At 40.5% G+C, this 26,101-nt stretch overlaps 1 protein-coding gene across 3 annotated transcripts in view; it reads right to left on the reverse strand.

Moving 5' to 3' along the window:
* The window catches only part of LOC113119792 (A-kinase anchor protein 9), a 44,509-nt gene that overhangs the window by 6,202 nt on the left and 12,206 nt on the right, over positions 1-26,101 (reverse strand). For 2 of the 3 annotated variants that reach the window (XM_026289444.1, XM_026289443.1), the window contains exons 5-23: positions 21,118-21,237; positions 14,580-14,738; positions 13,597-13,698; positions 12,512-12,655; positions 11,631-11,702; positions 10,427-10,788; positions 9,929-10,352; positions 8,840-8,965; positions 8,525-8,662; positions 8,341-8,385; positions 8,127-8,261; positions 6,838-7,170; positions 5,709-5,769; positions 5,114-5,220; positions 3,955-4,125; positions 2,809-2,970; positions 2,287-2,425; positions 2,066-2,219; positions 116-266 (exon numbers count right to left, since the gene is read on the reverse strand). In XM_026289444.1, the coding sequence (XP_026145229.1) occupies positions 116-266; positions 2,066-2,219; positions 2,287-2,425; positions 2,809-2,970; positions 3,955-4,125; positions 5,114-5,220; positions 5,709-5,769; positions 6,838-7,170; positions 8,127-8,261; positions 8,341-8,385; positions 8,525-8,662; positions 8,840-8,965; positions 9,929-10,352; positions 10,427-10,788; positions 11,631-11,702; positions 12,512-12,655; positions 13,597-13,698; positions 14,580-14,738; positions 21,118-21,237 (3,105 nt within the window). The remainder of the gene's footprint in view (positions 1-115; positions 267-2,065; positions 2,220-2,286; positions 2,426-2,808; positions 2,971-3,954; positions 4,126-5,113; positions 5,221-5,708; positions 5,770-6,837; positions 7,171-8,126; positions 8,262-8,340; positions 8,386-8,524; positions 8,663-8,839; positions 8,966-9,928; positions 10,353-10,426; positions 10,789-11,630; positions 11,703-12,511; positions 12,656-13,596; positions 13,699-14,579; positions 14,739-21,117; positions 21,238-26,101) is intronic. The other variant, XM_026289446.1, reaches the window with a different exon arrangement.

Consider the following 26,101-nt stretch of genomic DNA (forward strand, 5'->3'; position numbering starts at 1 on the left):
TAAAAAAGTATGTAATTTTTAGGAGTAACGCAATATTGTAATGCATTGCTTTTGAAGTAACTTTCCCCGACACTGCTTATAACCCATCAATACACACACACACAGTATAGTTTACCTCCACTTCCTCTCGCTCGCTCTCCTGCTTCCTGTCAGACTTGTGTTTCTCCTTCTCGAACGCCCACTGCAGGTCTCTGACTCTCTTCTGCTCCAGAGACAGTCTGTCATTCAGTGTGTCCACCTCAGCGGTCTTCAGGGAGACCTCCGCCCTGCACACACACACACACACACACACACACAGACACAGACACAAACACACACAGACAGACACACACACACACACACACACACACACACACACACACACACACACACAGACACAGACACAAACACAGACACAAACACACACAGACAGACACACACACACACACAGGCAGACACACACACACAGACAGACACAGACACACACACACACACACACACACACACACACAGACAGACACACACACAGACACAGACACACACACACACACACACACACACACACAGGCAGACACACACACACAGACACACACACACACACAGACAGACACAGACACAGACACAGACACACACACACACAGGCAGACACACACACACAGACAGACACAGACACACACACATACACACACACACACACACAGACAGACACACACACACACACACACACACACACACATAGAGACATATATATTTCTTTATAAATGTTGCTGTATATAAAAAAATTATATATTTTACTTATATAAAAAATGTATTTTTAATGACTAATTTATATAAATGTATAAATTATTTGTATTTTAACTTTATTATGATTTTAGGATTTTATGTGTGTGTGTCTGTGTGTGTGTGTATGTCTGGGTGTGTGTATATGTCTGTGTGTGTGTGTGTGTGTGTCTGTGTCTGTGTCCGTGTGTGAGTGTTTGTGTCTGTGTCCGTGTCTGTGTGTGTGTCTGTGTGTCTGTGTGTGTGTCTGCCTGTGTGTGTGTCTGTGTGTCTGTGTGTGTGTCTGCCTGTGTGTGTGTCTGTGTGTGTGTCTGTATGTCTGTGTCCGTGTGTGTGTGTGTGTGTGTGTCTGTGTGTCCGTGTGTGTGTGTATCTGTCTGTGTGTCTGTGTCCGTGTCTGTGTCCGTGTGTGTGTGTCTGTGTGTGTGTGTGTGTGTGTATCTGTCTGTGTGTGTATCTGTCTGTGTGTCTGTGTCCGTGTCTGTGTCCGTGTGTGTGTGTCTGTGTCTGTGTCTGTGTCTGTGTCTCTGTGTGTGTGTGTGTGTCTGTGTCCATGTCCGTGTGTGTGTGTGTCCGTGTCCGTGTGTGTGTCCGTGTGTGTGTATCTGTCTGTGTGTCTGTGTCTGTGTGTGTGTCTGTGTCCGTGTATCTGTCTGTGTGTCTGTGTGTGTGTCCGTGTGTGTGTATCTGTCTGTGTGTCCGTGTGTGTGTATCTGTCTGTGTGTCTGTGTGTGTGTGTGTGTGTGTGTCTGTGTCCGTGTGTGTGTGTGTGTCTGTGTGTGTGTATCTGTCTGTGTGTGTGTGTGTGTGTGTGTGTATCTGTCTGTGTGTGTGTGTGTGTGTGTGTGTGTCCGTGTGTGTGTATCTGTCTGTGTGTCTGTGTCCGTGTGTGTGTATCTGTCTGTGTCTGTGTCCGTGTCTGTGTGTGTGTCTGTCTGTGTGTCTGTGTGTGTGTGTGTATCTGTCTGTGTGTGTGTGTGTATCTGTCTGTGTGTCTGTGTCCGTGTCTGTGTGTGTGTGTGTGTTTATCTGTGTGTGTGTGTATAAGTGTCTGTGTTTGTGTGTGTGTGTCTGTGTGAGTGTTTCTGTGTCCGTGTGTGTGTGTGTGTGTGTCTGTGTCTGTGTGTTTATCTGTGTGTGTGTGTGTGTATAAGTGTCTGTGTGTGTGTGTGTGTGTGTGTCTGTGTGTTTATCTGTGTGTGTGTGTGTGTGTGTCTGTATTTTTATCTGTGTGTGTGTGTGTGTGTATAAGTGTCTGTGTGTGTGTGTGTGCGCGCGTGTGTGTCTGTCTGTGTCTGTGTGTTACCGGAGTGTGTGCAGCTCCTTCAGGTGTGTGTGTTGTGTTTGTAGAGTGTTCTCTAGCTCTAGTTTAGTGCGGTTGAGTTCACTCTTCATCTCCTCCAGTCCATCAGAGCCGGACTCGACCCTCATCGTTTCAAGCAGCCTCCCGCTCTGGGTTCCTGATCAACAGAGAATTAGAGACGTGTCTGCAGCTGAAGCTGGTGTTCTCTGAGGAGCGTGTCATACCGGCTCTGTCCTGATGGTGGCGCTGTGCTTGCTCTGCTGTGAGTGTGTGCAGCTGATCTCTGAGCTGCTGGATCTCTGAGCGCAGGCTGTTTCTGTCCGCGCCGCTCAACGCTCCCATCAGCCCCCTGTGCCTCGCGTCCTGAACACAACACACACTCTATTAACATCTCATACACTGTTTCCCATCGCCAGCTGTGATAAATGATCAGAACATCCTAATCTCAGTGTTAGCAGTCACCGTTATGTCTGTGTGTGGGATTTACACATATTTAACCAATTCTAAAGAGCTTGTGACTGAACCTCGTAACGCCATTGGATCCTCAAGCTGTCAGTCAAACCTCATAACTCCGCCCCTCTCCAATCAGAATGAAGTGAGGAGCAGAGAAGAGTCTGTCTATTTGTAGCCAATACACTTTTGTACGCTTTAAATATCCTGTGCATAGCTGTTGGTGTTTTATATCGAGAGATTGATATCAATATCAAATGTTATCTGGAGTCTGACTAGCACTGGCGCATGCTAACCTGCTCCGCTAGCGCTCGCTCCAGCTGCGTGAGATGAGTGACCGCGTCAGCCGTGTCCAGTCGCTCCAGATGAGAGTATAAGAGGTTCTTCAGCACGTCTCGCTCCTGAACAAACACCTGCTGGACGGCTGAAAGCAGCTCCGCTCTCCAGTCCACATCCAGCTACACACACACACACACACACACACACACTCGTCTCAACTAGCGCTGGAGGCGGAGCCACACACAGATACACTAGACACTACTACAGGAACGTACAGGAACAAATGCACTGATACAACACATTCTTTATTTAGTCCTACATTTAAAAAAATATATATATTATTTTATTTACTTTATTACTCTTGCATTCATTATTATTATTATAGATTTTTTAATGTAGAGTATTTTTGGTCTTTATCGCTTGGTTAGTGTGTGTCTGTGTGTGTTCAGCTGTGTGTGTGTGTGTGTGTGTGTTCAGCTGTGTGTGTGTGTGTGTGTGTGTTCACCTGTGTGTGTGTTTACCTGTGTGTGTGTGTTCACCTGTGTGTGTGTGTGTGTGCGTTCACCTGTGAGTGTGTGTGTGTGTGTGTGTGTTCACCTGTGTGTGTGTGTTCACCTGTGTGAGTGTGTGTGTGTGTGTGTGTGTGTTCACCTGTGTGTGTGTGTGTGTGTGTGTGTGTGTTCACCTGTGAGTGTGTGTGTGTGTGTGTGTGTGTTCACCTGTGAGTGTGTGTGTGTGTGTTCACCTGTGTGTGTGTGTGTGTGTGTGTTCACCTGTGTGTGTGTGTGTGTGTGTGTGTTCACCTGTGAGTGTGTGTGTGTGTGTTCACCTGTGTGTGTGTGTTCACCTGTGTGTGTGTGTGTGTTCACCTGTGTGTGTGTGTGTGTGTGTTCACCTGTGTGTGTGTGTGTGTGTGTTCACCTGTGTGTGTGTGTGTGTGTGTGTGTTCACCTGTGTGTGTGTGTGTGTGTTCACCTGTGTGTGTGTGTGTGTGTGTGTGTTCACCTGTGTGTGTGTGTGTGTGTGTGTGTGTTCACCTGTGTGTGTGTGTGTGTGTGTTCACCTGTGTGTGTGTGTGTGTGTGTTCACCTGTGTGTGTGTGTGTGTGTTCACCTGTGTGAGTGTGAGTGTGTGTGTGTGTGTGTGTGTGTGTGTGTGTTCACCTGTGTGTGTGTCTGCAGTGTGCTGATGAGGAGCTGTAGAGACTGGATGGTGTTGATGAGGGTGGTGTTTTCTCTCTCTCTGCTCTGTGGAGGTGGATCATCTTCGGTCAGCGGGAGCTCGGTCAGAGACAGCACCTGCATGCCCTCCTGATGCACCTCACGCAGTAGACTCTGTGAGAACACAGCTGCTTTACTGACTACAGTCACACACACACACACACACACACTGAGCTCTGATTGGACACAGCATGTGAGGAGAGGCTTCGAAGTCACACAGTGAAGTCTGGGTTAGCTGCACTCATATCTGATTAATCTAATATAGGATGTGATTGGATGCTATCATTTAACTATTTACATGCTGAATGTGCTGCATATTACCAGTGTTTCATGCTATGCTTGAGTTATTAGAGACAGTCATATTGTTTTTAAATCAGGATGCACCATATTGGATTTTTGCCGATATTTAATAGGATTTTTAAACTCATTTTGGCCAATACCGATTATTTACTTTTGTCTGGAAACAGCACCAAATCTCTCCTGTGAGGAAATTTTAAGCAAATTAGCTTGTTTGTTAGAATTAAATAAACAATAATGAAGTTCTTTATTAATGACAGTACACCGAAGCTTTGAAAATAACTACATCTCTATACATCTCTCCATCGCTGCATTTTTAGTTTTTAGTTTTGCAAAACGATAGGGTTTAGATGCAGTGTAGAATTTAACATTTGTAGATGGACTAAAGCAAAAGAGTTGTAAAAACTCCGAAAATGTTTTAGCGCTCATAATTTGTAAAAAAAAAAAAAAAAACATGTTACACATTAACAAATAAATCAGTATATATATATACACTTATATATTTAATTTACAAGTGTCATGTTTGTGATCTTTTGTGAGCTTTAGCTCCTGACATTTAAATCAAAACATGCTAATGACTTCATGACCGCTTTATTTATTCAGAAACAATTTAAATGAATTTTAGGTGTATTTTATGTTTATCAGCTGAAACCGATATCAAACCGATAATATCATATTTCTCTACTTTAGAGGTTTCTTTTTTAAAAATACTGATGTTATAATAATACAGCAGTCCTTTTTCCATCATATTTGCTCAACAGCAGGCATACTTTAATTAAAAGAGTATATGTATTGTGAGTAATACCTTGATGGTTTCGGGCAGGAGCTCTGTGTCCGTGTCTCGGCGCGCTCCTTCAGGTGTGCTGCGGTGCGGATCATAACCTGCTCGCTGACTCCAGTCTGAACCGCTGTCTGTGACACAAACACATCACTAATACATCAGCGCTGCCATCTACTGATCAAAAGTGACAGGAAGACATTAGAGGTCTGAGTCCATTTTCATCAATGAAATAAAATGCATCACAGTTTCCACAGAAATATTGAGCAGCACAACTGTGTTCAACATTGATAATAATCAGAAATGTTTCTTGAGCAGTAAATCATCATATTATTCTGATTTCTGAAGATCATGTGACACTGAAGACTGGAGGAATGATGCTGAAAATACAGCGGAGCATCACAGAAATACATTACACTTTAACACAGATTCACACAGAAAACAGATGATTTACATTAGAATAATATTTCACTGTTTTTAATGTCTTATTCATTAAATGCAGTCTTGCAGGGCAAAAAAGCTAAAGAAAAAAAGTTTTTTTTATTTTTATTTACTGGCCCTAAATATTTCAACATTAGTGTTCATGAGTCATCTGTGTTTGCAGTGCTGCTGAATCCCTCACCGCTGGTGTATCCATCTTTAATCGGAGAGACGTCTGGACGTTCAGACCTCACTGATGGAGCCTGAGAACAACAATCATCTGAGATCACTACCACACAGTCACTCTGATATCACTTCATCACTGACGCCAAACACTTACTGAATTATGTTTCTGGTTTGACTGTGAATTATTCATTAGTGCATGCTCTTTAAAAACTAAATAAAATGACTGTTTTCATGCAGGTTACGTTAGATTCTCTACACTTGTAACAAAGTAAAGAAGCATTTTTAATCGTCACTCCACCATCTTTGTGATTCAGGGTTATTAAAGCAAACCTCAAAAACATTTTCTCTGGCTGGAACTAAACATTTGTTTTGTTAGTTTAAACTAAACATTAGCTGGAATTAAAAATAAAATATACATAAGACATATTTTATCTTATTTATCTTTTATCATATTTTATATTTTATATTTATCTAGCTGCCAAGGCAACATTTCTTATTTTCATTTAGTTTCATTTGATGTACCAAACTAACTAAAACAGAAAAATAAATAAATAAAAATAAATAAATAAATTATATATATATATATATATATATATATATATATATATATATATATATATATATATATATATATATATATATATATATATATATATATATATATATATATAACAAAAACTATCAAAAATTAAAGAAAAATTTAAACAGAAAATAAAAAATAATTACAATTATTAATAAAAACTACAGTCAATGTAACTAATTTTTCATTTGGGTTAACTTGATGCACTGAAATAATAAATAAAAATGATTAAATACTATAAACCTAAAAAAAAATGAAAATGATAAAAAAAATATAAAACAATTATAAAAATAAATTTTAAATGAAAAAAAAGATAGAAATATTTGAATATAATTTTGTTTAATAAAAATAAAAAAATTTATAAATATAAAAATAATTAAATAATGATGTAAATTTACAATAATTCAAGAAATTAAAAATAGAAATGCAGTATCTCAAAGACACTAAACTAACACAGAAAACTGAGAGGATCTTTATAAACACATCCGAGCCTCTGTCTCAGCAGACATGTTTCTGAGAGATGAGTGAGATGTGCTGTGAAACACGAGGGGGGGTGATGTCTGACCTGTGACCTCTGCAGGGTGTGGATGGCGTCTCTCAGCGCTCCACACTCGTCCTCCAGACGCTGGCTCTCTCTCCGCAGACTCTCGCTCTCAGAGATGTGTCTGGACTCCATGTCCAGGATCTCAGCCGCGTGCAGCTCCTGCATCTGTGCGATCTTCTCCTCGTATCCCAGCATCAGCTCCTGCTGCTCTTTCCTTGTGCTTCTGTCCATCCCAGGAGGCTCTCGGACGTCTCCTTTCTGTTTGGGCTGGGCCGGCTCCTCGCTGGATTTGGCTAAAGCGGTCTGGAGCTCATGAACCGTGTCCTTCAGCTCAGCGATGGAGGCGTCTCTGACCTGAGAGAGACACGAGAGCGGTTTACATCACCACCTGGATCTGCATCTGGAGGTTCAGCTAAGCTCAGCTGCTGTCTTTAGTTCTGGGCATTATTCTGCTGCTGTCACTCCACACAATCATTTGCTAAAATGAATTAAAATTATACAAATTTGAAGTTATAATAAATAATTAACTTAAAAATAAATTGTTTAATAATTTATAGTACATAATATTATTTATTATATGAATTAATTGTTTATAAATATATAAAATAATAATTTAAATAATAATAAATAACAAAAAAAAAAATGAAATAGAACACTTTAAACATATAAAATCATAATAGAACATTTCAATAAAAAATGTTTTTTTACATGGATAAAATAAAAAATGGAAAGTAAATTATTTTAAGTAAGAAAACAAACTCTAAAATTAAATAAATAATAAAAAATGTGCATTAAAATAAATAACCTAAACCTATGGAAATAAGACACTTACAAAAAAGCAATTCAATAATAACGATTAAAAATTAAAATAAATGAATATATTTTTTAATTAATGCAAATCAAAAGGAAGCACTTATTAAAAAAATCGATTAAATCATAAAACATAAAATGAAAATAAAATAATGAAAATAAAAATTATTTAAAAAAGGAATAGATTTATATTATATAATATGAAATGTACATAATCATTACTATGTAAAATTGAAACTAATACAAATAAAATACTTAGGAAAAGTTCATTATATCATTAATGTGAAATTAAAATAAAATAAAAATAAAAAGAGATTTTTAGAGATTTAAAGAGATTCACAATTTAGACCCCGTGTTCCTGAACACTTATTTTCATGTTTTGACTATTTAAAGACTTTTATGAACAGTCTCTATGACGATCACATGACGCTCTTGTGTTCCTTCATCAAGCACTAGGGGGAAGCAGACAGGAAGCGGAGCTAGAAGTGGACAGGAAGTACCTCGATCTCCTCCTGCAGTTTGAGGCTGCGCTCCTGGGAGCTCCTCAGCTGCTCTTTGGTGGCGGCCGCTTGACCTTTGACCTCCTGCAGCTCCTGTAGCAGCTCGGCCGTGGACTGATCGCTCTCCTGTGAGGCCTGCAGAGAAAGCAGCAGAGGTTAAAGGTCACAGCGAGCATCCCGTCAGACGTGTGGAGATCCAGCGGAGGACACTCACCCGGTGCAGCTGATCCTTCAGCAGAGCGATGCTCATCTCTCGCTCCTGCGCACACACACACACACACACACACACACACACACACACACACACACACACACACACACACACAGCAGCTCTCAGACTCATATAAATACACACATTCATTATTCATTATTGCTCTCAGATCATGTGTTTTAGACACCTGTAGCAGCTCCTGCAGTCTGACGCTCTGATCCCTGCTGCTCTCCAGCTCCTGCAGTCTGCTGCTCGCTTGACCTCTGACCTCCTGCAGCTCCTGCAGCAGCTGAGCAGCGTCTTCATCACGCGTGCTCGCCGAGACCTGCGCCGAGGAACAGGAAGTGAAGGGTTAGCGCTGAGCGGAGGACATTTAAATATTCTATTCCATTCTGAGTTTAGTAACGAGCTGAAGGTTAGTCCTCCACCTGCATATAAACATAAAGCAGTGTGAAAGAAGAGCAGTGTGTCCTGTGAGAAGAGCAGGACGAGGCGTCTGTACCTCCATCTCCTCCTGATGCTTGTGTCTCAGTTCTCTGTAGCAGCTCAGCTCCTCTTGAGTGGACGCAGCTTGACCTTTGACCTCCTGCAGCTGCTCTGACAGCGACTGACTGGCCTCACCTGACACCTGCGGACAGACCGAATCTCTTCAGATGATCTCAAACACCATTCATCAAAATAAAGACAAAATCAGCACTTGATTATGATATGCAATGCAATGTCTATTTATCATCTATAATAATATTTACTAAAATAATGTCAAATAAATCATGAATTAAAATGAATCAACTTCTAAAAACTGTAAAATAAACATTAATTCTGTAGACTGGAATTTCTTGATCCTCTAATCCTATTACAGTATTTTTCACAAATAAAGATGTTAAAAACAACTAGACAATAAAGGGAAAAAAGTATTATAACATTTTTCATTCAATTATTTGACAAAGCTAATACATTTTTTTACTAAAAAACCAAACAAAGTAAACTAATAATGATGATGAAAGGGAGCACCTTTGTTGTAGTTGCTGTCAAAATAAAAGTCCCATTTATCGATTAAATATAAAAACGTATCTGCTGATGTCGATAATAAAAAACTAAAAAAAGGACAAATATTGGCCGATAATATTGGTCATGACAATATATTGGTTGACCACTATATAGTCATATTGATATATATATAAAAAAACATTTTTGGTCAAGTATAAAAACTTATAGGCTGATGCAGATAATCAAAAATGACAAATATCGGCAGATAATATCAGTCGTGACAATATATCGGTTGACCACTGTATAGTCATATTGATATACAAACAACATTTTTGGCCAAGTATAAAAACGTATCCGCTAATGGCGAAAATTAAAAAAGTGACAAATATCGGTCATGACAATATGTCAGTTGTGACCACCATACAGTCAAATTGGTATACACCCAACATTTTTGGCCAAGTATAAAAACGTATTGGCTAATGTGATGATAAAAAAAAAAAAAAAAAAAAAGACAAATATCGGCCGATAATATCGGTCATGACAATATATCGGTTGATTAGTAAAATCAGAGTTTGTCCTATATCTGAATATAACAGTGACGCACCAGTCTGTGATGGGAAGGTCTGCTTCTCATGTGGTTCAGTAGGTCGATCATCACGGATAACCTCCTCTCGTACTCCATCACCTCCTCCTCAGAGCTGCTCAACAGCTGTTTCTGCAGCTCCTGGTCCTTCTGCATCCCGCTCAGACCCTCCTCCAGCTCCGTCAGCTTCTCCGTCAGCAGACTCGTCTTCCCTGTGGAGGCTCCGTCCTGCGCCGTGAGGCCCTCCGACGGCTGCTGCGTGCTGGGGCCCATGGCTTCTCCTGCGTGGGCCTCGGCGCGGAGCTCTTTGGTTTGCGTCTGGACGGCTTCCAGTTGTGCTTGACAGACCAGAACAGCGGCCACCTTCTCCCTGAGTTTCTCCTCCAGCTGAGTCACTTTAGCGTACAGAGCGTCGGCGTCCGTTTGCGCTTGTTCCACCTTCAACCTGCATTAGTGAGAATATTAGTAATTTTCAGTCCTGTTTGTGGGCAGGTTTTGTTGGCTGTAATGAACACTAACCTGCATGTGTGCAGCTCTGAGTCCTTCTGCTCCAGGCTGGTCTCCAGCTCCTCCACCCGCTGGTTCAAGCTGGTGACCTGTGACCCTGCGCTCTCCTCCAGCGCCTGCACCTGGGCCTGCAGCACCACCAGCGCAGCGCTCTTCTCTCGCAGAGACTCCTCCATCCTCTGCTTCATCTCCTCGCTCTCGTCCTGACGCTGCTTGAGCTCGATGTGTGTCAGCTCCTGCTGGAGCTTCTCGATGACGGCGTTGAGCTGCTCCACCTCCTCCTCGCTGTCCCTCTTCAGACGCTCCTGCTCGCTCCTCAGACACTCCACCTGCGCCTCCATCTCTCGCAGAACCTCGTCCTTCTCCTCCTCCGCCTGCACACAAACACACGAGTCAGAGAAGAGCCGCCTCTCATTGCCTTGGGGTTTAATCTCACAGTATTCCTTCAGTCGTTCACCCAAGAATGAAGATCATTTAGCATTAGTCGTTCCAACCCAGTATTACTTTATAAGCATTACTTTACTGCTCTCTTTCATACACTGGATCATACAGAGACATAAGTCAAATAAAACCTTAAAACACTGGTACTTTGTTACCTAAAATAAATGTTAATTAAAATAAAACTGTTTTTTTTAGAAATAATTTAATAATAATTTATGATATGTAAAACTAAAACTGAAATAAAAATGAATAAAACCTATATAGACATAAAAAAAACTGATAAAATGATACTAATGTAACACTGATGCATGTGTTATTGGACTATTTTTATAATAATACTGTTGCACTTTCATGTCACTTCACTTCCAGTGTGTGGAAAAGAGCAGCGTGAACATCCCACTAAACATCTCATGTCATTTCCCACAATCATGGGTTTGAGCGAGTCATTTCCCTTTTTGGTCAAACAATCCCTTTCACCAGGAGGCTATGAGACGAATCACACTGCAGAACAAACACCAAACCACATCACAACACGAGCGTAACAGCAAACACTTCCTGTTTAAAGAATGCACTCAGTTCTTATGATGCTATGAACTCTCCACACTCTTTAAACAGACGCTCATGCATTTCACAGTGTTGCTAAAATAAGATGCAAACACAAGCCGACAAAAGACACGAGATGCACCAAACACACACACACACACACACACTATATGCATGAGTCCATCACGCGCCGACAGCCGCTGTGTTTCCACACACACGTTTACGACTTTACCTCTTTCTCAGGGTCTGTTCCCGTGTGCTGCTCGTTTAGGACGGCTATCTGCCTGTCCTTCTCCTCCAAGACCTTCAAGAGTTAAACATCAGCACATGACTCTGAATTTAGGACAGTCCTGTCTGTCGGGAGCTGATTTAGCTAAGATCAGCGTCCAGACGATCTCTGGCTGACACTCACACTCTGATTCAACTCTTGGAAATTGGGATTTATGTGTTTTCCTTTGATATATGGTTTGTTATGAAAATCTGGAATCTGAGGGTGCAAAAAACTGTAAAAACCAAAAAAATTGTCTTTAAAGTTGTCCAAATGAAGTTATTAGCAAATCGAAAATTAAGTTTTTAAATATTTACGGTAAGAAATGTACTAAATATCTTCATGGAGCATGATCTTTACTTAATATCCAAATGCAATAAGCCCCAACAAGTGAATTTATATCAGCTGAGGGGTGTTGTTATGAACGAGCTGTTATAAAATCACTGTAAACCACAGCTTCTCTGAGATTATTGCTTTTATAAAATGGTTATTCAATGAATGTAGTAAGGTTTCACAGAATGAAACAGAGCAAATAAAGTGTAATGATATTAATAAGAACTGTATTCTTCCACCAAACAATCTAGCTCCTCAGAATCAGTTGTGGTTGTTACAAAGTGGTTGCCGAGCAACACACAGAAGTAAACAAAGGTGTGTGTTACTTTGTAGCATAATTTACAACAGCTTTGAACACGTCTCAGCCAATCAGAATCAAGGAGCAGAACTCTCAGCTTTATAAAGGAAACATTTATAATTGTTGGCTATTGCTAGAAATATATGACTGCGTCTGTGCTCCCGAGTCCCAGCGGTGTTTGAGAAGCAGAGGGGGACGTGTGTATGCTCTTCACCTGAGCGAGCCGGGCCTGATCCTGCTGATGGACGCTGATCTCCTTCCTCTGGATCTCCAGCTGCATGTGAAGCTGATTCACCTCCTCGCTCTTGTTCTCCAGCTCCTCACGAAACTGCTCCAGCTGCTCCTCCAGATTCACCAGCTGCACACACACACACACACACATCATAAACTGCCTGCTTTCAGGTGCTCTTCTGACGTTAAACACTTTCATCAGTTACTGGTAACACTTTAGTGGCCAGTTCTCATTAGTAACTAGTTCTTTATTAGCATAAATATTACTGGCCTGTTTATTATTACTTTAAAAAAAATGAATTAAATGCCAATGTGTTATGCTTTAATTTGATTTGACCGTATTTGAGAATACATTTGTATTAAATCATACAGAAATGGAAAACTAATCATTTCTGGAAAAATTAAACATTTCATAGAGCTCTATTATTGTATATATAAAAAAATATATTATATTATGTTGTTGACATTTTCTGGATTTAATTGATTAAACATGCTTTTCAGTTATAAATGGTAATAAAACAGACTGTTTGAGGGAAAAACTAATTAATGAACAGCTTTATTTAATTATTGTTAAACTGTATAAGTGTTACCATTTCAATGAATTAGACAAGCTTTTTGATTGCTACTAAATTTAATAATAAAATAAAAATCAAGGGGAAAATAAAAACAGAATTTGGAGGAGAAACATACAGAATGGATTTCATAGGGCCCTAAAATGTAGTTTTTATTAGACTTTTAATAAATAGTTTATAAAAACATGTCTCCTGAGGATTTCTCAGTGCTCTGTACACTACCCGTAATAGTCTCTGTTACCATGGAAACAGGAATCATCTCCACAACAGAGGTTTATCAGACTCGTGAGCGGCGTAACATGAGTTATTATGGGATGTTTGAGAGTCCCAGCATAAACGACAGCAGTGATGCTTTCTCACGCAGAAATACTGTTTTACAGTGAAGAGTTCACTCTGAGCTCCCTATAAACACACCAGAGTGATGAGCACTACACAGAACTGAGTCATAACTGCATCTGGATACACACCAGATCTCAGAATGTGTGACAGGAAGTACCTCTTTCTCCTTCCTGTCTAGAGCCTCTCTCTCTGTCTGCAGCTGTGCTTCCAGTGTGACGTCTGCCCTGCTCGCCATAGACACATGCTGGACCTCCTCCACCTGCACACACACACACACACACACACACACACACACACGTGAAACACACACACACACACACACACACACACACGTGAAACACACACACACACACACACACACACACACACACACACACACACACACACACACACACACACACACACACACGAAACACACACACACACACCGTGAAACACACACAGTTGACTGCTTCATTGTGTTCGACATTATGTTCAATAAGTTGAATGACAAAATAATAATGATGATAATAATATTAATATTAAAAATAAGTCTAACAACAAAATATTATAATAGTAAACAAATAATAAAAAATGTTGAATGACTAAATATCAATTAAAAAAATAATGACAAAATAATAATAATGCTGGCAAATATAATAATATTTATATTCAAAATAAAATGTCTGACAACAAAATAATGATGATAAAAAAATATAATTAAAAAAAAGTTTAATGAAAAGCAGAACAAGAAAACAAAATAAGACAAAATAATAATAATCAAAAAAAAATAAAAATAAATAAAAAACATTTATTTATTTGTATATTGCTTCTTAACAACTCAAGGTCAATGTGAAAAGCGAGAGTGTGTGCGTTTCATCCAGAAACACGCTACTACTCATGATAAAACACTCAGAATAACATCTAGATCATCTCACTACTAAGACAACAATCCCTCAGATCACTATCACATCACACACACACACACACACACAGAAGCAGAACGTGACCATCAGAGCAGAGACGTGACGCTGAACCGCTGCATCCACACACGCGCACGCATACACACACTCACTCACACACACATACATACTCTCTCTCTCTCTGTCTCTCTCAGCTAGCAGCGTTAGCTCTGCGTCACGAGCACAAACACACACTGACCCTGTGCATGAGTGTGTGCTCCAGCTCCCTCAGACGTGCTCCCAGCGTCTCGATCTCCTCGTCTCTCTCACACACATCTCTCTGCAGCTGCTCCGAGCTCAACAACAGCTCACTGCACCAGTCTGCCTTCTCCTGCAGCGCCGCGCTCAGCTCCTGCACCTGACACACACACACACCAGACCCACGTCAGAGAGAGAGAGAGAGAGAGAGAGAGTGTGTGTGTGTGTGAGAGAGAGAGAGAGAGAGAGAGAGAGAGAGAGAGAGAGAGAGAGTGTGTGTGTGTGGTGTGTGTGTGTGTGTGTGTGTGTGTGTGTGTGTGTGTGTGTGAGAGAGAGAGAGAGAGAGAGAGAGAGAGAGAGAGAGTGTGTGTGTGTGTGTGTGTGTGTGTGTGTGTGTGTGTGTGTGTGTGTGTGTGTGTGTGTGAGAGAGAGAGAGAGAGAGAGAGAGAGAGAGTGTGTGTGTGTGTGTGTGTGTGTGTGAGAGAAAGAGAGAGAGAGAGAGAGAGAGAGAGAGAGAGAGAGAGAGAGAGTGTGTGTGTGTTTGTGTGTGTGTGTGTGTGAGAGAGAGAGAGAGGTTTAACAAGACTTTATTATTTACATAATACAATCATTATTCACAACATCAAATACTCGTTGATCAAATTAAAAAATTAAAAATTCAGAACCAACTGGCCCTCATGAATTTCACACAAAACATTTTTAAGACACCAAATATCATCAAAACAGCCCTCATTTTTTATAAGATTGTAATATACAAACTCTATGTTCAACCTTCCAGCTACAAGGTTCTTGAACATTAATTCAGCATCAGTACTAAGAAGATTCAGCCCTTCATTCTTTCTCGTCTTCCAAATTGCTAATTTCGCAGTGCCGATCAAGTAATTTAACAAACATGCTTTCCTTCTGATTAAGAATCTGTACATCACACCCCCAATAAACACTTCCTCTAACAATTTCTCATCAAATGCTTGAAACCATCTATCAAGAAGATTAAAAAGACCTTTCAACCTATTACATCTTAAAAACAAATGTTCCAAATCTTCTACAATTCCACAAAATCTACACTCCCCACCCACTGCCGGATTCAGGTGTGCCACGTGTCTGTCTGTAGCTATCGCCCCGTGAATAAGCCTCCACTGCAGATCAGCAGTGCGCTTCTCTATGGGAGGCTTATACAGGGCTCTCCACCTGTCCCTCAAAAGGAAGTCTGGCTTCAACAAACCTGGCCACCTGGAGGCTTTCTGTCCTTTAAGAGAGTCCTGGTGTAAAACTTTGACTGTGGAGTAATATATTGCTTTTTTGGATGCAGACTCAAAATATTCTAGCTGCGGGGTTTTAAAAGATAGAATTGACCCCACATCTTCATCTTCGTTTTCTGTCTTTATAAAATGAGAGATTTTAATTCCTGGGAGTTCCTGTTCATTCGTCATGTCCATCAAAGTTCCTCTCCCAATGTACTTTCTGTAACTGCTTGGTAAGGTACTGACAATCTCCTCCATCAACTTTTCTGTCAAGCGTGAAGATCTTAATCCAGTCAGTTCTTTAAGCTCCTCCAATGACTTCCATCCATCTCTATTCAAGAGGTGTCCCAGCTTGACAATGCCATTTCTCTGTAGGCATGCACTCACACTTACCGAAGACAAAAGTCTTATTTGAAACATTGAATTAAAAAACAACGGTTCCTCTAGAATCCAGCTCCCAGCTTCATCAAACTCTCTTTCAACTTTAAAAACAGTTCTCCATGAATGCAACACTGTCCGGTAAAACTGCGAAAGTTCAGACATGTTAATCTTCTCCAGGTTCATTAAAAATAAATGTTTATCCAATCCAAGACCGCCAGTTTTTTGAAGAAATGCCTTTGCTGTCTGAGACCACACCAAGTTCTTATGGTAGAGAAGTCTCTGTGCTGCTTGGATTCTGAAAGCACAGATTCTGCTCCTCACATCCACCAGACCTTGGCCTCCTTCTTCAACTGGAAGATATAGTGCTGCTGCACGAATCCAGTGTTCTCCACTCCAGAAGAAGTTCACAAAAGTCCTTTGAATCCTGCAGATCAGCTCATCAGGAGGCTCCAGTACCACGAGTTTATGCCACAGGATAGAGGCAGCCAGGTTGTTTACCACCAAAACTCTTCCTCTGTACGACAATTGTGGTAATAGACATTTCCATTTAGACAATCGAGCCTTCACCTTTTCTAGCATTCCCTCCCAATTTTTTCCTTTAAATGCTGTATTTCCTAAAAAAACACCTAAAAATTTTAACCCTTCTCTTACCCACATCAATCCACCCGGTAATTTTGGAGGTCCTGACCCTCCCCACTGACCAATAATAAGCCCTTCACTTTTCTCCCAGTTCAATTTTGCTGAAGATGCCCTCTCATATTTTCTAATAATTCCCGTTAAAATGTCAACATCATTTTGACTTGTGATAAAAACTGTGATATCATCCGCATAGGCAGAGACTGACACCCTACTATCACTATTTATACCAGGAAGTAAAATTCCATTCAGATCTCTCCTTATCCTACACAACAATGGCTCAATAGCCAGACTGTACAATTGTCCAGAGAGTGGGCAACCCTGCCTAATCCCCCTTGAGACCGGTATCGGTGCACTTAATCCTCCACCTGCTTTAACCATCACAAAAACATTTGAATACAACAACTTAATATAAGATATAAAATTATCTCCAAATCCAAATTGTTTTAAAACCTTAAGAAGATACACATGGTCAACCCGATCGAATGCTTTCTCTTGGTCTAAACAGAGAATACCCAGGTTTAAATGATTAAATTGGTTAAAATCAATTACATCCCTTAATAAAAAGAGATTGTCCATGATTGACCTTTTGGGAATGCAATACGTCTGATCATTTTGAACCAATAAATCTAAATAACACTTTAACCTATTTGCTAAACACTTTGACAGTATTTTGTAGTCCAAACATAATAGAGAAACTGGTCTCCAATTCTTTAGAAGACCTAGATTTCCTTTTTTTGGAAGCAAAGACAGTACAGCTCTCCGGCAGCTTATAGGAAGGGTTCCACTTTTGATGCTTTGAATGAGTACTTCATACAAATCTTGTCCTAATATATTCCAAAAAGCTTGGTAAAACTCAACCGGCAGTCCATCAATACCCGGAGAACGTCCTCTTGATAGCTGTTTCATTGCTTCTGTAATCTCCTGAAAAGTTATTTGACTGTCTAGTGATTTTCTCCCCTCTTCTTCCACCTGAGGTAAATCACTCAGCAAATCCGAAGCACTCTCAGTGTCACAGTTCTCAGCATCATACAAGTTTTTATAATAGTTAGCTGCCAGCTTCTTTATTTCCACCGGATCTGACGTTATAGTCCCATTATGCCGTTGAAGATGATATATTTGCTTTTGTTGTGAGCTTTTCTTTTCAAGGTTGAAAAAGAATGATGTAGGAGCGTCCATGTCTTTAATCGAACAGATTCTTGCCCTTACAATTGCTCCTTTCACCTGCTCCTGTAATAACGAGCCAAGTTCTTTCTTTTTCTTGTTCAACAGCTCACTCTGCCCAGTTCCATTATTATTAAAAATAGTACTTTCCATTCTTTGAATGTCTTTCTCCAAGCTTTCTACTGCAAACTTCACCCTTGATGTATTATATGAACTGTAATTTTGACAAAATATTCTTATATTTACTTTTCCAACATCCCACCACTGACACATGTTTTCAAAAGAATCTTTCTGCATTTTCCATCTATTCCAGAAAAGTTTAAAACTATCACAAAAAAACGCATCTTGTAATAATTTAACATTAAGATGCCAAAAATAATTCGGCTTTGTAATTGTTTTCATATTTAAATCAATAAAACCAAGTGGTGATCTGAAAACCCAACAGGTAAAATAACAGCATTCATCACCTTATTATTCCATGCTTTATCAATATAAAATCTGTCTAGTCTTGCCCCACTAACCCTATTATCTGATGCTTTAACCCAAGTATACTGTCTAATCCCTACATTTCTATTCCTCCAAATATCAATCAAATTAAGCTCTTTTATTATTTTTAATAATACCACACTTGACTCATTATGAGGTTCCTCCCCATTCCTATCAATTATAAAATCAACAGTACAGTTCCAGTCCCCTCCAATGATAACACACACCTGATCTCCAATTTTTTGAATAGCATTTTTTAGTTTCATAAAAACCTCCACACGCTCAAGCCCAATATTTGGTGCATATACATTCACAAGCACAAACACAGTTCCCTTATATTCTATATGCACCAATAATACTCTTCCCTTTACAACTTCTTCTACAACTAAAATATTTACATTTATATTTTTGAGAATAATATGGCTACACCAGAACTCAAATTTGTCCCATGGCTTAGCACACACTTTCCTTCCCACCATCTATCCCATTCCGACTCATTTTCTGTAGTAGAATGTGTCTCTTGTAAAAAAACAATATCCACCTTCTTAATTCTAAATAATTCTGACACCATTGCCAACTTATTTCCATCCCTACCCCCATTTATATTTAAGGAGCCTGCTCTCAAAAACTCCATAAAAAGAGAAAAAATAAACAGGACAGAAAAAGAGTGAAAGGACAAAGAAAAGCTGACACCTTGTGTGTTTTAATCATTTTGTGAAGCGTTCGCCTTACTCTTTCTTAACTTTGTTAAGATCTTCCTTAACCGAAATCTTTTCTGCTTGCTAAGAACCTCATGACTAACGTTTCTTTGTAACAAAGTCACAGACACTATAAATTTCCTTATGTCTGGGAAGAAATCTTTGACTTCAACAGTCTTTCCAAAAGTTGCATCTAGAAAGTCATTTATTTCTTGCAGTGTATATGTGTCCTCCATGACTTGTGAACCAATATCTGAAATTTCAGAGACATTATCATCATCTCCCATTTCAGAACCAGTACACACTTCAACACTGTTAAATACTTCAGAATCATCAGTTTGAACCATTTCAACATTTATTTTTCCTTTGGTGACATCATCAGTCATCACACTACTTTCCTCCATTTTAGATACATCGTTTTGTCCATTAGAAATCTCCTTTTCCTCAATATCATCGTTCTGATCATTACTATCAATCAAATCAGCATTAACAACGTTCCTTTCCTCTATAACCTGAGATAATACTTTCTCATGACTTGTTTCCTCAGTATTACTCTGAACATGCTCATTTTGTTCCTGAACATCCTCAACAGCAGCACTATGTTCAGCTGCCTCTTCCTGTCTATCCTGGGCCTTATGAGGGCACGCAATCCGTTTATGATTTATATCCCCACACTCAAAGCATCTCATGCTGCCAGTGTTAGCGTAAACCATATACGTTTTTCCCTCGTGGCCAACTCTAAACGACACATCCAGCTCCGGTTGATTCAAAAACATAAACACTTGCCTCCTGAAAGACATAACGTGCTTCAAAGCTTCATTTCTGCATCTCAGTGGAATAGTTCTAATCCCACTCGCAAACTTTCCATATCTCGCTAACGCTCTTTCAATTTCATCATTATGAATGAAAGGGGGAACGTTAGACACTGTGATACGGGTCGTTGGCGTTACCAGCGGTGAAATGGTAAGAAAATCTCCACCTACCACAATTCCTTCACTTATCAGCCGATTTGCTAATCTCTCCTCCTTTACAAACACCACTACCGCCTTGTTCATCCTCGACGCCGAAGAAATGTTTTCGTATCCGATCATTTCTCCAACCACCAGTAACACATCCTCCACCGTCACGCCTTGAGCAGGCACACACCTGACGCCGTGACGGAGCGACACAGGTGACACCAGCACCTCCGCAGCCGCGGGGTGAGACGCCATCTCAATGCCGCTAAACTTTGTCTTTGCTTCTTTGTTCAAAAATTATTCCTTCTTCTAATAATCTATGTGCAGTAGAAAATAGAAATACGAAAAAAAAACCGAAAAAAAAAACTGTACTCCTCATGAAACCCTCACACACACCTCAAACGCCCCCAGCGTGCACCGAGAGAGAGAGAGAGAGAGAGTGTGTGTGTATGTGTGTATGTGTGTGTTCATCTACTGGTCACCAAACTCAGATATATGTTGCACTATGGCATTACAAACTATACTGCATTAGTATCTGTGGCCCTGCAGTACAGAAGCAGTCATCAGTATCACAGATATATTTGTAGCAATAGACAACAATACATTGTGTGAGTCACAATTATACATTCCTCTTTTATGACAAAAATCATTAGGATATTAAGTAAAGATCATGTTCATGAAGCTATTTTGTAAATTTCCCAACATATAAATATATCAAAACTTAATTTTTGATTAGTAATATGCATTGCTGAGAACTTAATTTGAACAACTTTAAAGATTATTATTTATATATTTATTTTTTTGCACCCTCAGATTCCAGATTTTCAAACAGTTGAATCTCAGACAAATATAGTTGTGATGTTTGGAGGTGTTGTGTGTGTAAATCAACACTCTGAGCTGGTATGAGAGTCGATCTTGAGCTCTGTGTCTGAAGACAGAAGCGAGAGTGAAACTAGCCGAGCGATCACGTGTCGTACCTCTCTGTCCCGTCGGTCACTTCCTGTCTGTGTTTTGGTGGGATTCTTCAGCTGCTGCTCCAGGTTGTGAATCTCCTGCTGAAAGACATCTCGCTCGTGTTCCCTGTCCGCCGCCTGCTCCTGATAGATAGAAGGACGGAAACACTCAGACTCCAGCAGTACGGACCATGTAACACGCTTAGCATGCTACCATGCTAAACAACACACAAACATCTGTTCAGATGTAACACTGTGTGACTGATTGCTGGGCAGGCAAACATTAAATGAGCATGAAAGCTTATTTTCGCTATGGAATCAAAAAAATTATAAAAAATGTAAAAGGTAATTGCAACTCTTTTTATTGACTTTTTATTTCACAGTTCTGACTTTTTGCCCCCACAATTGTGAGTTTACATTTCACAATTCAGTACTGTGTGATATGAATTCAGAACTGCAAGATATGAACTCAGTACTGCGAGATATGAATTCAGTACTGCGAGATATGAACTCAGTACTGCGAGATATGAACTCAGCACTGCGAGATATGAACTCAGCACTGCGAGATATGAACTCAGCACTGCGAGATGTGAACTCAGTACGGCGAGATGTGAACTCAGTACGGCGAGATGTGAACTCAGTACGGCGAGATGTGAACTCAGTACGGCGAGATGTGAACTCAGTACGGCGAGATGTGAACTCAGTACGGCGAGATGTGAACTCAGTACTGCGAGATGTGAACTCAGTACTGCGAGATGTGAACTCAGTACTGCGAGATACAAACTCATTACTGCGAGATACGAATTCAGTACTGCGAGATACGAACTCAGAACTGCGAGATACGAACCCAGTACTGCGAGATACGAACTCAGTACTGCGAGATACGAACTCAGTACTGTGAGATACGAACTCAGTACTGCGAGATACGAACTCAGTACGGCGAGATATGAATTCAGCACTGCGAGATACGAACTCAGTACTGCGAGATACGAACTCAGTACTGCGAGATATGAACTCAGCACTGCGAGATATGAACTCAGCACTGCGAGATATAAATTCAATACTGCGAGATATGAACTCAGCACTGCGAGATATGAACTCAGTACTGCGAGATATGAACTCAGTACTGCGAGATTTGAACTCAGTACTGCGAGATATGAACTCAGTACTGCGAGATATGAACTCAGTACTGTGAGATATGAACTCAGAACTGCGAGATATGAACTCAGTACTGCGAGATATGAACTCAGTAGTGCGAGATATGAACTCAGTACTGCACTGTGAGATATGAACTCAGAACTGCGAGATATGAACTCAGTACTGAGAGATATGAACTCAGTACTGCGAGATATGAACTCAGAACTGGGAGATATGAACTCAGTACTGCGAGATATGAACTCAGTACTGCGAGATATGAACTCAGCACTGCGAGATATGAATTCAGCACTGCGAGATATGAACTCAGTACTGAGAGATATGAACTCAGTACTGAGAGATATGAACTCAGTACTGCGAGATATGAACTCAGTACAGCGAGATATGAACTCAGTACAGCGAGATATGAACTCAGTACTGCGAGATATGAACTCAGTAGTGCGAGATATGAACTCAGTACTGCGAGATATGAACTCAGTACTGAGAGATATGAACTCAGTACTGCGAGATATGAACTCAGAACTGAGAGATATGAACTCAGTACTGCGAGATATGAACTCAGTACTGCGAGATATGAACTCAGTACTGCGAGATATGAATTCAGCACTGCGAGATATGAACTCAGTACTGAGAGATATGAACTCAGTACTGCGAGATATGAACTCAGTACAGCGAGATATGAACTCAGTACAGCGAGATATGAACTCAGTACTGCGAGATATGAATTCAGAACTGCGAGATATGAACTCAGTACGGCGAGATATGAACTCAGTACGGCGAGATATGAACTCAGTACGGCGAGATATGAATTCAGCACTGCGAGATATGAACTCAGCACTGCGAGATATAAATTCAATACTGCGAGATATGAACTCAGTACTGCGAGATATGAACTCAGTACTGCACTGCGAGATATGAACTCAGTACTGCACTGTGAGATATGAACTCAGAACTGCGAGATATGAACTCAGAACTGCGAGATATGAACTCAGAACTGCGAGATATGAACTCAGTAGTGCGAGATATGAACTCATTAGTGCGAGATATGAACTCAGTAGTGCGAGATATGAACTCAGTACAGCGAGATATGAACTCAGTACAGCGAGATATGAACTCAGTACTGCGAGATATGAACTCAGTAGTGCGAGATATGAACTCAGTACTGCGAGATATGAACTCAGTACTGAGAGATATGAACTCAGTACTGAGAGATATGAACTCAGTACAGCGAGATATGAACTCAGTACAGCGAGATATGAACTCAGTACTGTGAGATATGAACTCAGTAGTGCGAGATATGAACTCAGTACTGCGAGATATGAACTCAGTACTGAGAGATATGAACTCAGTACTGCGAGATATGAACTCAGAACTGAGAGATATGAACTCAGTACTGCGAGATATGAACTCAGTACTGCGAGATATGAACTCAGTACTGCGAGATATGAATTCAGCACTGCGAGATATGAACTCAGAACTGCGAGATATGAACTCAGTACTGAGAGATATGAACTCAGTACTGCGAGATATGAACTCAGTACAGCGAGATATGAACTCAGTACAGCGAGATATGAACTCAGTACTGCGAGATATGAATTCAGAACTGCGAGATATGAATTCAGAACTGCGAGATATGAACTCAGTACGGCGAGATATGAACTCAGTACGGCGAGATATGAACTCAGTACGGCGAGATATGAATTCAGCACTGCGAGATATGAACTCAGCACTGCGAGATATAAATTCAATACTGCGAGATATGAACTCAGTACTGCGAGATATGAACTCAGTACTGCACTGCGAGATATGAACTCAGTACTGCACTGTGAGATATGAACTCAGAACTGCGAGATATGAACTCAGAACTGCGAGATATGAACTCAGTACTGCGAGATACGAATTCAGTACTGCGAGATACGAACTCAGAACTGCGAGATACGAACCCAGTACTGCGAGATACGAACTCAGTACTGCGAGATACGAACTCAGTACTGCGAGATACGAACTCAGTACTGCGAGATACGAACTCAGTACGGCGAGATATGAATTCAGCACTGCGAGATACGAACTCAGTACAGCGAGATATGAACTCAGTACTGCGAGATATGAACTCAGCACTGCGAGATATGAACTCAGCACTGCGAGACATAAATTCAATACTGCGAGATATGAACTCAGCACTGCGAGATATGAACTCAGTACTGCGAGATATGAACTCAGTACTGCGAGATTTGAACTCAGTACTGCGAGATATGAACTCAGTACTGCGAGATATGAACTCAGAACTGCGAGATATGAACTCAGTACTGCGAGATATGAACTCAGTAGTGCGAGATATGAACTCAGTAGTGCGAGATATGAACTCAGTACTGCACTGTGAGATATGAACTCAGAACTGCGAGATATGAACTCAGTACTGAGAGATATGAACTCAGTACTGCGAGATATGAACTCAGAACTGGGAGATATGAACTCAGTACTGCGAGATATGAACTCAGTACTGCGAGATATGAACTCAGCACTGCGAGATATGAATTCAGCACTGCGAGATATGAACTCAGTACTGAGAGATATGAACTCAGTACTGCGAGATATGAACTCAGTACTGCGAGATATGAACTCAGTACAGCGAGATATGAACTCAGTACTGCGAGATATGAACTCAGTACTGCGAGATATGAACTCAGTAGTGCGAGATATGAACTCAGTACTGCGAGATATGAACTCAGTACTGAGAGATATGAACTCAGTACGGCGAGATATGAACTCAGAACTGAGAGATATGAACTCAGTACTGCGAGATATGAACTCAGTACTGCGAGATATGAACTCAGCACTGCGAGATATGAATTCAGCACTGCGAGATATGAACTCAGAACTGCGAGATATGAACTCAGTACTGAGAGATATGAACTCAGTACTGCGAGATATGAACTCAGTACAGCGAGATATGAACTCAGTACAGCGAGATATGAACTCAGTACTGCGAGATATGAATTCAGAACTGCGAGATATGAACTCAGTACGGCGAGATATGAACTCAGTACGGCGAGATATGAACTCAGTACGGCGAGATATGAATTCAGCACTGCGAGATATGAACTCAGCACTGCGAGATATAAATTCAATACTGCGAGATATGAACTCAGTACTGCGAGATATGAACTCAGTACTGCACTGCGAGATATGAACTCAGTACTGCACTGTGAGATATGAACTCAGAACTGCGAGATATGAACTCAGAACTGCGAGATATGAACTCAGAACTGCGAGATATGAACTCAGTAGTGCGAGATATGAACTCATTAGTGCGAGATATGAACTCAGTAGTGCGAGATATGAACTCAGTACAGCGAGATATGAACTCAGTACAGCGAGATATGAACTCAGTACTGCGAGATATGAACTCAGTACGGCGAGATATGAATTCAGCACTGCGAGATATGAACTCAGCACTGCGAGATATAAATTCAATACTGCGAGATATGAACTCAGTACTGCGAGATATGAACTCAGTACTGCACTGCGAGATATGAACTCAGTACTGCACTGTGAGATATGAACTCAGAACTGCGAGATATGAACTCAGAACTGCGAGATATGAACTCAGAACTGCGAGATATGAACTCAGTAGTGCGAGATATGAACTCATTAGTGCGAGATATGAACTCAGAACTGCGAGATATGAACTCAGTAGTGCGAGATATGAACTCAGTAGTGCGAGATATGAACTCAGTAGTGCGAGATATGAACTCAGTAGTGCGAGATATGAACTCATTAGTGCGAGATATGAACTCAGTACTGCGAGATATGAACTCAGAACTGCGAGATATGAACTCAGTAGTGCGAGATA

Source organism: Carassius auratus, chromosome 19, assembly GCF_003368295.1.
Source record: "Carassius auratus strain Wakin chromosome 19, ASM336829v1, whole genome shotgun sequence".
Classification (NCBI taxonomy): Eukaryota; Metazoa; Chordata; class Actinopteri; order Cypriniformes; family Cyprinidae; genus Carassius; species Carassius auratus.